Raw genomic sequence first — 14706 nt, 5'->3', positions numbered from 1 at the left:
CTCCCATCAAAAGCTAGAGCACAAAGGGCTGCCTCTGCATATAAGGTGGGAGAGAAAAATGTTCCCTGCTGGCCCAGAGAATCAACAAGGAAGCTGACTCTGCAGAAGAGGTGGCGGGGTGCAGAGGAGAGGAGGGGGACTCTGTGATGAATCAAAACTCCAGGCCTGTGTCATTCACGAGAGAAAAATCCAAACCTCTGTGGTGCAGGAAAGCCAAATTGAGGAATTAATGTAAAAAGTGTTTCCAGACCAGTGAAAGCCCTAAGGTACCCAGAACAACAAATGCAAAGCACTGTGTGAGGTACTTCTATAGCCCAAGGCACAGGGTACTCTCATGGGGGAGGTACTTCAGCTAAGCCCATCTCTACTTGGTTTGGCCTCAGCATGAATCTGGAGATGAGTGAAAACCAGGGGGGAGCCAGCCCAAAGATGAGCTCAGAATCAAAAACCAAACTACACAGCAAATGACCACCATATGGGAGAATCAGGAGACACAATAAATGGAATGGATCTCCAAGAAGATGAGAGAGCAGAAACTATAGAGTAAGCTTTAAATGATTACAAATAATATAAGAACAGTGCCCTATGACCAAAGCAGTGAATCTGAAAACCTTATAGAACTTACAAAATGTTTTTTTTTAAGTCTATGGAATTTAAAAAACTAAGTTGGGCTAAGGCAACAAAGCTGTAATAGCTAAAGAGAGAATTAGTGAATTGGAAGACAGACCTAAGGAAACAAATCATAATACAGCACAGAGCAACAAAAAGATAGGAAATATGCAAGAAAAGTAAAGAGGCATTCAGGACAGAATGACACGGTTCATCCCCTTTCAAAAGTAATTACTGAGGAAAAAGATTAGGAGAAAGGGGAGAGAGATTATTTTCATTATGGAAGATATCACTCAATTTTAGAATAATACAGCAGAAACCATTCCCAGGCAGGATAAATTAAATCCACACCTACACAAAGCACCTAAAAAAACACCACCAGCAAATATTTTTAAACAGAGGAGAAAAAGCAGATTTCTACAAAGAAATATCAATCAGACAAAAGAGCTGACTTTTCAACAGCAAAAAGAGACCAAAAACTCAGTGCTGAGAGAAAACATGCAGCAACCTCAAATTTTATACCCAGCCAAATGATCATTCCTGTAGCCTGGCAAAATAAAGACATTTTCAGACAAAGCCGACAACTCACAGAGACTCGTTGCAAACTCCATGGAAAGGTGTGTTACATAAGAAAAAACTGAATTTGGGGACTTCCCTGGTGGTCCAGTGGGTAGGACTCCGTGCTCCCAAGGCAGGGGGCCCGGGTTCGATCCCTGGTTGGGGAACTAGATCCCGTATGCATGCTACGACTAAGAGTTCGCATGCCACAACTAAGAAGCCTGCATGCCCCAACTAAAAAAGGATCCTGCATGCTGCAACAAAGATCCTGTGTGCCACAACTACGACCTCGTACAGCCAAAATAAATAAATATTAAAAAAAAGAAACTGAATCTGTAAGGAAGAATGGTTGCAAAAATTAAGAGTCTGCATAAAACAAAAACCAATACGTAGGTTTTTAAATTAAAGAAAAAATACTAGAGTGATACAAATTAAAGTATGCTAAGGTCCCTGATCATTAGCACAACATCAAGAAAATGACAAACTTGAGGCATGTCAAAGATGGCAGGTGTGTCACAAGTGATACGAATTACTGAAGGAAGTTACAGAATACCCTTAAAAAGGAGATAAATGGCCAGCTTCTGAAAGGTTTACAATCGAAATGATCTGTACCTGCCAACAACTATTGAACACTTATGACGTGTGAAGAGCTTCATTCAAATTCTCATTCAATCCTCACAGCAGCCCCGGGACACATTCCCATCAAACAGATGAGGAAACTAAGACTCAGGGAGGCGAAGTTTCTTGCTTAGACAGTAAAGAGCAGCGTCGTGATTCAAACCCACATCTACCTGCTGGTAAAGGTGAAAGTGGTGGAAGGCTAGTCTGTGTCCATGTGGGACTCTGGCTGAGGCCTTGGAGATGCAGGAGAGGACAAGATAAGGGAACCCCTGAGAACTACCAGGTGGGTGAGGCCTGTGAAGTGCTGGGTGCTCACCTGGGGTTCTCTGATCACTGAGACCCTGGCATGGGTGCTCAGGAGCTGGGAAGGCCCCCCTTCTCTTTCCATCGCTGTATAACTCAGCCGCACCAACCGTGCTGCTCTCTCCTGCCTGGCCACCGGCCCTCCCTCCCAGAGGTACCTGGGCCCTGAGACCTAACTGCTCCCTTTCACCTCCCAGGGAGCTGTGCTGAGAACAGAAGGCCCACTTCTGACAGCCTGCCCGTCCACAAAAGTCACACTGTTGGGACAACAAAGGGCCTTTTTGTCCTCACGCTTAAGGTGATTTCCACCACTGGCAGAAATCACCCACTTGACCTTCTGGTTTTATGAATTAATAATAAAGATGGAGCCGGCGACAGGATGGCTGGCAGGACCAGGGTGCCAGGCTCCTCCTCGTCACCTTGCCCAGCCTCTCCAAGCTGGGAAAAGGAGGCCCTGCCTTATCTTCCCAAAGCAGTGGGCACTCCTGAGCCAAAAACGCCTTGTTCCCCGGGCTTGAGATAGCAGATACTAAAGTGCTTTGCAAAAGTAGAAGCATCTTATCAAGGCGTTTTTTTCTGTAGGATTGGGCCGTATGGCATATCTGAGCAGTGATTAAATTCCATGCTGCATTCTGGGAACCATTAACTCACAGAAAAATTATCCTGCCAGCGTGGGGATGGGGGAGGTGAGAAAGAAAGATGCATAAGGGATCTAATTACTACTAATCCGTGGAGCTGGGAAGTCTTAAGAGTGGATTGCCAGTTGCTTTCACGCAGAGAAAACACAACTTCTGAGACAGACGTGAGCCACACAGTCAGACCCAGGAAATGGAGGGGGTCTCTTCTTCTTAGCCCTCCCCACACCCCTCACGCTGCTCATCACCAAGCTTGCCCTCCCTGGGGGTTTGGGGGGCATAGCCCACACTTCTAGAGCTTTCCACATCACCCAGAGCTAATCCTATCTGCCTTGAGGTCCGATTGCCAGCTGGGTAAACAAGTGTGTGGAACACTGTTAACAAGGTCACGGGGCAGCAGTGTTGCCTCTCACAGATAATATGACTTGGGGTCACGACTTGGGGTCACTCACACTCGCCACCTATATTATGTCACATGGGAGAGGCAGTTTCTCCTTGCACCCGAAAGAGAGCCTTTTTTTTTTTTTTACAGTGTATTCCTAAATTTATTTTTATTTATTTAATTTTTATTGAGTATGGTTGCTTTACAATGTTGTGTCAGCCTCCACTGCACAACAAAATGAATCAGCCATACACACACATACAGATATCCCCTCCCTTTTGGACTTCCCTCCCATTTAGGTCACCACAGTGCACTAGGTGAGTTCCCTGTCCTATACAGCATGTTCCCATCAGCTGTCCATTTTATACATTGTATCAATAATATATATGTGTCAATCCCAGTCTCCCAATTCCTCCCACCCCACCCCTTTCCCCCTTGGTATCCATACATTTGTTCTCTACCCGTTTCTACTTCTGCTTTGCAAGTAAGATCATCTATACCATTAAAGAGGCCTTGTTTTGAATTGGGGTTCCACACACAGCATCTAAGTGACCTTTATTTTAATTATACTTTCTTTGCTTTTATTGAAGTATAATTGATTTATAAAATCAAAATCGTGTTAGTTGCAGGTGTACAGCACAGTGATTCAGTTATACGTATGCATCTAAGTGACCTTGAGCAGTCACCTGCGGGTCTGAGCCTCAGTTTCCTTATCTGTAAACGGGTAACAAAAGTCCCACTGGGCTCTTAGGAGGATAAGATGATGGATGGAAAAGGCCCAAGAAAGAGCAGCTGTTACCTCATCCACAGCTCTAGACAATCTCATCGACTGCCACATCTTCAAAGGGGTGAAAACGGCGGCTCAGAGAGGGCTGCGGCCTGGAGCAGGCGTCCCAGCACTGCCGCATGGGGCAAGCCCGATGATCGCCGGCCTCCTAGCCCTATTCTGCAGCTACTGCTAACATGGGATGACTGGATCCAGGGGCACAGAGTGCAAAATGGGCCAGGGCAGGGGGTGCTTCTGGCTGCCCAGGAATTAGTTCACTTGCTACCCAGCCCTTTCCTGCATGTTTCCACACTGGGAGCACCCAGGGAGTGGGCAGAGGTCTGGACAACCCGCCCAAGGCAGAGAAGGTTCCAGAGGGCTGGGGGCACTTGGCCCTCCCTGCTGCGGTCATGACCACTGCACCCAGGGCCCCCGAGAGCTCAGCCTTTGGGGACCAGTCCTCCCAGATAAGTTTGTTCCTCCCTCAGCAGGGAGCCACCATTTTTCATTCTCCTAAAAAAAATTGCATTCCATTATTACTTTCTTATTGGGATCTGATTTACATAGTGTGGAATGTATCTTCACTGTTTTAAGAATCTCAGGAAAGCTGAGGGTCCACATCTCCCAGAGCCTCACGGACACAATTCTGCACCCCACTTTATGGGTTTCAGAAACTCCCCAAGGATCCCAAGTTAAAACCACAGTCCACCCCAGAGGAAACGGAAAGGGAGCCAATAGGTCTTGTTGGCCCTTTAGCTTCACAAGCCTTGGTGACAAAAGGATGGACACAGTGGTACCGGCCAGTCCGCCCTTACCCCTCAAGGCCCTGAGCTTCGGAAAGGCAGGGGAGGTGTCTGGTGCACCAGGGCATGTGGCATGTGGTGAAGGGGCTGAGGCTGTGGTCTGGGGCTGCTTGAAGACTTTATAACCCAGGAGTACTGCCCAGCCGGGAGATTCCAGTGGAAAATGCAGTGCCACCCCTAGAAGCCAGCCCAGGCCACACAGGCCTCCCGCATCTCTGGTTCCCCCCGCAAAGGATGAGGTCCGGGGGTCAGACCAGGACTTGAATCCTGCCTCTGCTTCTCAGTGGCCTGTGGCAGTCACGTCCTCTCTTCAACCTTGACTTCCCCATCTCTGGAATGGGAAGGCCACAGTGTTCCTGGGAGGATTCCATGAGCCACTGCGGGGAAACTTCATAGCTCAGCACAGTGTTTGGCAGATGACAGGCACCCGATAAACATTAGCTCTAACCATCACGAGGTCTGAACTCTAGATCTGGGAGATTGATTTTTCTTCTTCCTTCTGGCAGCTTCTTGGCATCTACGTAGACATGCCCGTGGAGCTGTTCTGGAGCCTGAAGGAAAAAATAGACCCCTCCACCTTTCCCAGATTCCTCCTCATATTCTTTCCTTTCCAATTCCAGGAACAGACACGGGGTTGGGGGGACAGGAAGCGGGGGCCACCTCCAGGCCAGCTCAAGGTGGGGACAGGGAACACGCTACGGTGACTGATTCCTTTCTTCCTGTCCAGCGTCCATGTCACACCTTGGGACACACACTGGGCTTGACACCATGCCTGCCATGGAGAAAGACCAGCTCACCACTTGGACACACAACCAGAATGCCTTCGCTCAGGTTTTTAATATGAATTTTAACAGTCTAGGTAGTCAGCTTTCCTGGCGCAGAAAAGATGCTTGGGAGTACTTGTCCATGTTTTAAATCAGTCGATGAGACTCTGACAGGCAAGGAGAGGTGGGCGTGCGGACCCAAGGATGCCCCTGCGTGAGCGAGCTTGCGCTCAGGCCTATTTTTGGTGAGGCTGACGTGGCCAAGGCCAGCTGCTGGTGTGGCACTAGATTTTATACCAGACACTGGCTCCTGGGCAATACTTCCCGGGTTATAAAGTCCCCAGGGCCTTCACCCCTTCAACGTGAACCTCTTGTGTGCTCACTGAGTACAAAGGTACTGAGTACACTCCCCACTCTCAGGGAGCTCCAAGTTTCAAGGGGGTGGCAGGTGACAAAGCTGACAATTATAACAGGGTGTGATGTGAGCTATTACGGGAGGGAATGCAGGGGCTGCGGGAGTGCTGAGGACGGGCATTTAGCACACAAAGGTAGGAAGGAGGGTAGCCGGGGATGGCTTTCTGGAAGGAAACAATAGCTAAGCGGAGCTCTGAACGAGGAAGAACATGAGTTTCATAAAGAGACGAGGCAGGGCTTCCCTGGTGGCGCAGTGGTTGAAAGTCCACCTGCCGATGCAGGGGACACGGGTTCGTGCCCCGGTCCAGGAAGATCCCACATGCCATGGAGCGGCTGGGCCCGTGAGCCATGGCCGCTGAGCCTGTGCGTCCGGAGCCTGTGCTCCACAACGGGAGAGGCCACAACAGTGAGAGGCCCGCGTACCACACACACACACACACAAAAACAGAGAGACGGGGCAAAGAGGAAACGTGCGCGATCTTCACCTGGGTGGTGGTTACAGAAGTATGGCCATATGCAAATGCCGAATTATGTGAGATGGGAAGAGTGCTCCAGGCACAGGGAACCGATTGTACAAAGGCCTGATGGTGAGAAAAATACACGGGCAGGCTGTCCCTACCCCTTCTGGGTTCCTAGAAATCTGAGGGGCAACGAAACACAGTGAAAGCACAGCAGTGGCAGGACAGTGAACCTGGGGATCCTGAGATCCCCTACTCCTCCGTTTATGAGCTGTGGGACGGCAGGCAAGTTGCTTTACTCCTCTGAGCCTCTGTAAAATGGCCATAGTACCACCTTCCCTGGAGGATTACCATGAGGATTCCAAGAGAGTGCATGCAAAGGGACCAGGCTGATTCTTCAAATCAGGGACCACTCTGGTCCTCAGAGAGGCGGGGGAAGCCTAGCAACTCTGTGGGCACAGCCTGTTCTCTGGCTGCCCTGGACCTAGGCTCTTCCCCCTTCTCAGGGATGCTTCCCAAGGGTTCTTATAGGAACACTCCACCCAGCCTGCAGGATGCTGGGAGCTGACGTTCCCATACCAAGTCAAGCACTGCCACACATACATACATCCTCTTGTTGAACCTATACCGCCACCCCACGATCCAGGTGGGAGCACTAATGCTCAGAGAGGTAAAACGACTTGCTTAAGGTCATGCAGCTGTGAAGAAGACTTAACTCTTACTTGTGGCTCAGAGCAACCAGGACCTATCAATGTATTTAAAGCACGGCTGATAATACTAAACACTCGTGCTTGTTCTAAATACTTCACGTGAATTCACTCACTTAATCCTTCCCAACAACTCAGAGGAAGGTACCACTTTTATCCCGATTTTATCGTGCATGAAACTGAGGCACTCAGGGCACAAATGACTTGCCCAAGGCTACATACCTATCAAGACCCCTTAAATCAGGTTTCCGTCCCAACCTGAGCCCTATGTCCACGTCCTCAACTTGTTCCTGCCAAAGGACCTTGGCATTTGCTGTGCCCTCTGCTCCAAATGCACTTCTGACTGGTCTTCACGCAGCTGGCTCCTTCTTACTTGGGTCTATTCCATTATCACCTCCCCCGAGAAGCCCTCCTGGTCCCCTCGAAAGAAATTGTATCTTCTTCAGGGAACTTGACACCAGTGGGTGGATCTGTTTATACCGTGCATCTCCCCTCAGGAAATCAACCTCTCTGGGTCTGAATGGATAAAAGTGCTCAGACTGTGCCAACCCCTTTCACAGAACTAGGGGGAAGTTTCCACCTACTTGAAGTTCAGATAACGGAAGGCATTATCCTCCCCTCTAGTCTGACCTCAGAACTCCTTCCCTGACCTCCTCTGTCTCCCCTCCCTCTTTGGGGGTGTGAAATCTGAGTTCTGAGCAGCAAAAAGGGAAGTCACATCAGCCACCTCTAGGAAAGCAACAAAGCACGCACGGAACCCTCAGCTTCAATCATCCGGGTAGGAGGCTGGGCCCAGGAAACTGACAAGATTCCCAGCATGCTCTGCAGCCCTATCACCTGTCAAACCCACAACCAGATGGAATTCCCCCAGACTGCCTGCCACAGGGGGGCTGCCTGAGAGACTGTGGCCAGCCCACCCTTCCTGCAGAGATCCCAGCCTCAGAGAACCCCCATTTCTAACCAGCCAGATTCAAGGCAGCCAGAGGGCATTCAAGAAATAATAAAAACAGGGGAAATCCAAGAAAGTCAGGTGACAGGAATCCTACCTCCTCTCTCATGTGCGCCTTGTTGAACTAGACTTTATAAAACTTTTTGAATAAGTCAAACAGTCACACATGGTTCAAAATGAAAACATAAAAAAGTTAACAGTGAAAAGCTCAACCCCCCTTCATCTTTTCTACCAAATCCAATAAGTATTCATTCTTCTTAATTCCTTGATGCAAATAAAAGTTACAAAAATATACTCTTACTCCCCCTCTTTTAAAAAAAGGGGGTTCCATATGATATATATACACCACAACTTTTCTTTTCTCCAGTTGAAGATAGCTATCTATATTTGTACACAGGAAGGTGTCCGCATACATGTCTGTGTATGTACGCATGTGTAGACGCAGACACCAATTGTTAAGGGCTTTCTGTAATTTTCACCCAATTCTCCTGGAAACAGGTGTTTAGATTTGGAATCAGGTGTTTAGATTGGGAGTCAGGAGGGGTCATCTTTCAGCCCACGCACAAATGGCGGGGCCTCTCCCTCCAGCTGATCCACCATGGACGCTGACTGTCTGCACTAAACTCGAAGCAGGCACCAGGAGCCAGCTCCTGACTGGAAATAACAGCTGCAGCTCCCGTTTTCTTGAGCATTTATCTACAAGATACTAGCAGAAATCCCATTCTAGAAAAAAGGAAACAGAGACAGACAGAGGTAAAGTGACTAGCCCAAGGACACACAGCCAGGAAGTAGCGCTGGCGGGGCTGACACCCGGTCTGCCCATTGCCAAAGCCAGTCTGCCCACTCACCTGGCCTCTCTAGGTCTTCAGTCCACACCCCCCTTCACAGCCCGTAATAGAACCGGGTGCCCCGAGGTCAGGGCCCAGGGTCAAGTTCCCAGCCCGGCTGGACTTGGGCGGTCAGGCGCCTCCGCCATCACTTCGCTGCGGTCAGCTCGGCCCGCAGCCCGGCCTGCCGGTGCGGTGCGCCCTGCCCCGGGCGGATACGGGGCGCACAGCCTCTGCGGGCCCGGGAGTCCGGGCGAGCTCCACGAAGGTCGCCGGGCTCCAGCAAAGTGCTCTTCGGGCGCTGCCTTGCTTAATCCTCCCAGTTACCCATGGAGGGTAGATAGGGGGGGACCCGCCTGAAACCATTTCACAGACGGGAGGCTCGGAGACCCGCTCACCCGCGCTAAGGTCGCGGGGCCGGGCTCCCTCCCAGCTCTCGCCGGACTGAAAAACTTTCCTCCACCTGCGTAATCCTGAATCCAAATGACTTTCAGGTGCGGGTCGCGTACAACAGCTGAGCGTCCATGGGCGCTAGCTCTCCCGGCCCGGGAGCCCGGACACTGCTCCCTCCCAGGTCCGCAGTCCCAGGTTCAGGGGTTCCCAGCCAACTCCGAGAGCACCGAGGCAGAGCTGCCGCGACACTTACTCAGCATCACCGCAGCCTGCAAAGTGGCCGGCGGGGACCCATTTGAAGGAGGGGGAGACTGAGGCGCAGAGAGAGCCAGCTACTAGCCCAAGGTCACACAGCGCGGTGGCCCGAAGCCCAGCGGGTGGCCGTGGGCTGGGAGCCCCCGTGCCAGCCGGCCGGCGGTCGCGGTCCCCGTCCCTTTCCCCCGCGGGATACTCACAGCCCGTCTTGCCCTCGAGCTCCCGCACCTCCTCGGACGCGGAGTGGGTAGCGCCCATGGTGCCTGCGGCGGGGGCCCGGGGACGCTCGTCCCTCCCAGGCCCTGGGCTGGCGTCGGCTGCGCAGCGGCAGGTCCGGCCTCGGGTCCGACACAGGTCGGGACGCCAGGAACTGGTCTGAGCCGCGGGTTCCGCGTGGGGTGCGAGTGCGGCCTCTTATAGCGGCGGCGGGCGGAGCGCCACGGTCCTAGTGCGCTCCGGCTTCGCGCATTGCCATTGCCGGGAGAGGGGAGCGCCCCGCCCCGGGCCGGAAACGGCGGGGAGAGGGGTGGGGAGAGGAGGGGGACCCAGGTTCCCCATTCCCCACAACCGCGGGCCGTGCTCGTCGCGCCTCACCCCTTCCGCACCCCTGCCGGCTGTGGGAAGAAGGTGTGAGCAGATTTGGGGGTGTAGGTAGGAGGGATCAGACGCCACTGAGGTTCCATGCCCTCCCCCACCCCTGTTCCCCTACACATCCTCCCAGATGTCAGGAGGGAAACTCCCTGGGAACAATGGAGAAGGACAGCATTAATTATCTCTATGGTGGACAGCAATAAAGATAATACAATAATAATCATTCAACCTGAATGCGCAAGTGGGGGGGCTTTCTTTGGCTTATTCCAGGAAAGCCCACCCTGATGAAGTGGTCACCCCCACGTACAAGACTGGCCTGTCCTAGCTGCTTAGCCTAGTTGCTTAGGGTGGGGACGTTCTCAGTCTTTAGGTTCAGGGATTCTGACTCAGGCAGGGCCCAGGAGGCTGCATTTCAAACTACCAGAGAGAATGCCATCCTTCTGGGAGAAGTTTTGCCTGAAGCTGGATGGAGAAGTTGGGTTCCGTAACCAGGTTGGGTGGCCCCGGCCAGGCCTGCCACCTATCTAACCATGATCCCTTCCCCTTAAGATGGGGATAATAATAGTTAATGAGACATAGATCAGAAAGGCCTGGCCTGGGACGCAGCGCAAGAGAGCCGCTGTGGAATCATGTCCACTTTACAACAGAGGAACTGGTTCTCAGAAGGGTCACACAGTCAGGGCATCAATTCAAAGTCAACACTTTCCCTGTCTCAAGCCCAGGCCATTGTGCTCCACGGTGCCTGGTGACGTGGCCATCAAGGATTGGCATGTATTCAGGGTCTGTCCTGGGTGCCGGGCTCCGCTGACAGCGCTGGGGGGCGGCAGTCATGGAGACTGGATCCGGCTCACCTACATCCACGTCACAGAGCACTGGGGAGGGAGTGTTGAGAACCAGGTGCCCATACCTGCAGGCCACAGGTCCAAGCTGAGGGTTATAGCCCTTTTCAGGGACAAGGATGCCGTTCAGAGTGACCAGGGGGCTCCTGAAACCTGCCAGAGCAGCATCATCAGCCGCCTCCTGGTTGAAAATCCAGCTCCCCTTTACACTCTGTCAGGACACTCACAGAGCTGGGGCGGCACCTGGAATGTGCATTTCCAAAGCTCACGGGCGGTGCTGAGACCTAGCCAAGCCAGGGAAATGTTGGCTGTGGGGCATCAGCTGGTCCAAGCAAACTGGAAAGCCGCCTGGGAGACTGCATGTCAGCTCAGAAGGAATCTAGAAACCCAAACTGGCCTCTGGATCAAGAAATGGGGCCCCGGGCCCCTTGGGAATTACCCACAACTGCTGGACACAATTTTGTTCGGACTTAAAATATCTGTTCCTGGAATTTTATTATATTAAATTATCCAAGGATTAAATGCTGGGGCTTTTTGTTGGGGAGATAGAAAATGACGTTCTCATGGCTGCATCTCCTCCCCCTTGGCATGGCTGCTCTCAGAGCTGGTACAGTACAGGTGGGTGGGGGTAAAGGCCCTGGGACAGTGCCCTGGGGCAGGGAGGGGGCACGTGGCCTTGCTCTGCCCCTCGGGTGATCGCGGAGAGACTCCCAGTGTATGGGGTGAAGGGAGGTGGTCTTTACTCCATCATCTGTCTGCACAGTCAACTTCATCTCAAGCTCCACTGGCCACGGTCAGTTTCTAGACAAGCATTTGTGCTGGTCCCTTCTGCCAGGAACTCCGCTGCTCTCCCTTTTCCTGTGATCGGGGCTCCTTAGATCTCAGCATAAACATCACCTCCTTGGAGAGTCCTTCTCAGGGCCCCCATCCGCTCTCCTGGGTCTGCTGCCATACAAGCCGCCTTCACCAGCCGGCGGGAGCTGGAAGGCTGGGTGTGATGACCACAGGGAATCTGTTCCTGATGGCAGGGCTTGGAGAAATAACCGGGAGCTCCTTGTAGCAGCAGGAAGGCACACTATGCGGGCTTGCTTGTTCATCCATTGATTCATCGCCCATTTCTCGAAGGCCTGCTGTGTACAGGGGCCTGCCTGGGGCCTGGAGCCACACTTCTGCTCTTAAGAGAGTCCTGGAGGAGTGGGAGACAGACACACAGGAGGTGACAACGCAGCGGGGTAAACAAGGCCACGCAGAGATCTGAAATGTTCGAGCTGGAATGGCCGCTGGAGAGACTGTTAACCCCTAAGCTGAGCTTTGGGGAGTCCATGACTGTCCCAAACTGTGGTCCCAAAGGGACATGCAGAGGCAAATACTGGCTGGACAGAAGTACCTGTGAGGTTTGGGGGCCCTGCGGTCACCCACCCTCTGCCTGGGCTTTGCCTCCTTCTCTGGTGATGATGCACACACACGGCAGGGCTCTCTGCACACAAAGCCTGCTGCCACTGTTCCAGGACGTCAGGCCTTTAATTCAATCCTGCTAATGGCGTCAGAGCACCAAGGAGGTCTGGAGCGCTGCGTGGGGTCTGGCTGGGCTGATTGGATCTGTTGTCTGGAGCCCTGCAAGAGGGGGCACCCTGTGTGGTGATCTTTATCCTCCCCCTCACTCAGTGTGACCTTCGGAGAGCTAGGCAACACTTTGGTCACCAGGCAACTGCCTCTCTTCTCCCAGAGGAGCGGATTACAAACGGTGGCTGCAGTGAGAATGGCTGGTACCTGTGAGGCCACCAAGGGCAGCTGAGCCCAGAGATGGTGAGGATGGCCTTCATTCGTCTAAGGGAAACAGACTACCGAACCACACTTGGGCAAGTGGCTTTGCCTCCCTGGGCCTCAGTTTCCCATCTGTAAAGTGGGAATAACAATGGTGCCTTCTTCATGATGTTTATGAGGGTTAAATGTGAACTCATATATCTAAAGGGCTTAAAACAGTGCCTGACACAGGAAGTGCTATCCAGGGGGGTGCAGGTAAACAGGCCCTGAGAAAACAGAGGGGAAGCTCTACTTTGCAACATTGCCCAGTTCCCTGTTGTAAATACTCCCACCATGGTCAATTTCAAGCTACCAATAATTGAACAATGGGCTTGCAAAATTCCTGAATGTTTAATAATTTGTTCTTGCAAGCTGGTCTGAGACAACTCAGCACACCACTACACAGTAGGCTGTTATTATGATTCATATGTTCATTTGTCCATTCATTCATCTATTCACTCATTCACTACTGAGTGCCAGGAATTCAGATACTACAGTGAGGTAGTCGGTCTCTGACCTCAGAGTCTGGAAGGAAAAAGATAGGAACAGACCATCATTAGTGCGTACACTACTGGGTACCCAATACACGCCCATTTTATTTTTTTTTAATTTTTAAAATAACTTTATTTACTTATTTTTGGCTGCGTTGGGTCTTCATTGCTGCACGCGGGCTTTTTCTAGTTGCAGTGAGCGGGGGCTACTCTTCGTTGAGGTGTGCAGGCTTCTCATTGCAGTAGCTTCTCCTGCTGCAGAGCATGGGCTCCGGGCACGCGGGCTTCAGAAGTTGTGACTTGCAGACTCCAGAGCGCAGGCTCAGCAGTTGTGGCGCACGGGCCCAGCTGCTCTGCAGCATGTGGGATCCTCCAGGAACAAGGTTCGAACCTGTATCCCCCACATTGGCAGGAGGACTCCTAACCACTGTGCCACCAGGGAAGTCCTGCCCATTTTATTGATGGGAAAACCAAGGTGTTCAGAATGGATGGTAAACCAGAATCAGAATACACATATGCAGTTGTGTAAATGGCAGTTCACCCATATTGCTCTCCTTGCCCTCTGATCACTTAGCTTGGGGGGTCTCCAAAGGGTTGACAATGTTCTGGGAGCAACAAAACACTTTTCTTAATTTGGGGACCACTGACCCTATGAAAGTTACAGGGATTCCAAGTGCCATCTTGCTTGGCCTTTGACTTAGAGTAGACCACACCTAACCACTTCACACACGTAAGGATTAGTGCTGCTCTTGTAAATTACACCCAGCGAGGGAAGCCCCAGAAATGGCTACACCAGTGTCTTGACTCTGAAACAGCTTTTCTCTTAAGCTCATTTAAGCTCCTTATGCTGCTCTCATATGTCTTGGTCTCTTGGTTTCAGCGTGAATGGAATCAGAGAAGAATCATCCCCAATTTGAATTTTGAATTAAAGGTGTCCTTTTGGTTATCTTTTGTTTTATTTATTTATTTTTTTGTTGATAATATATTTTTTAACATCTTTACTGGAGTGTAATTGCTTTACAATGTTGTGTTAGTTTCTGCTGTATAACAAACGGAATCAGCTATACGTATATCCCCATATCCCCTCCCTCTTGCATCTCCCTCCCACCCTCCCTATCCCACCCCTCTAGGTGGTCACAAAGCACTGAGCTGATCTCCCTGTGCTATGCGGCTGCTTCCCACTAGCTATCTATTTTACATTTGATAGTGTATATATGTCAGTGCTACTCTCTCACTTCGTCCCAGCTTACCCTTCCCCCTCCCTGTGTCCTCAAGTCCATTCTGTGTCTTTATTCCTGCCCTGCCCCTAGGTTCTTCAAAACCTTTTTTTTTTTTTTACATTTCATATATACGTTAGCATACAGTATTTGTTTTTCCCTTTCTGACTTACTTTACTCTGTATGACAGACTCTAGGTCCATCCTCCTCACTACAGATAACTCAGTTTCGTTTCCTTTTATGGCTGAGTAATATTCCATTGTATAGATGTGCCACATCTTCTTTATCCATTCATCTGTAGATGGACACTTAGGTTGCTTC

General features: G+C 51.2%; 1 protein-coding gene across 1 annotated transcript in view; it reads right to left on the bottom strand.

The window, feature by feature from the left end:
- TESC (tescalcin) overlaps positions 1-9812 on the bottom strand; it is a 63243-nt gene extending 53431 nt beyond the window's left edge. Inside the window, exon 1 of the mRNA XM_081251887.1 lies at positions 9645-9812. Coding sequence (XP_081108013.1) covers positions 9645-9702 — 58 coding nt within the window. The 5' untranslated portion in view covers positions 9703-9812. The remainder of the gene's footprint in view (positions 1-9644) is intronic.
- Between the last annotated feature and the right edge of the window lie 4894 nt (positions 9813-14706).

The sequence above is a fragment of the Mesoplodon bidens genome (genome assembly GCF_964165515.1).
Source record: "Mesoplodon bidens genome assembly, chromosome: 13".
In the NCBI taxonomy this organism is placed as follows: domain Eukaryota; kingdom Metazoa; phylum Chordata; class Mammalia; order Artiodactyla; family Ziphiidae; genus Mesoplodon; species Mesoplodon bidens.
The sequence above is the reverse complement of the archived record's forward strand: the minus strand, read 5'-3'. Positions and strand labels throughout refer to the sequence as shown.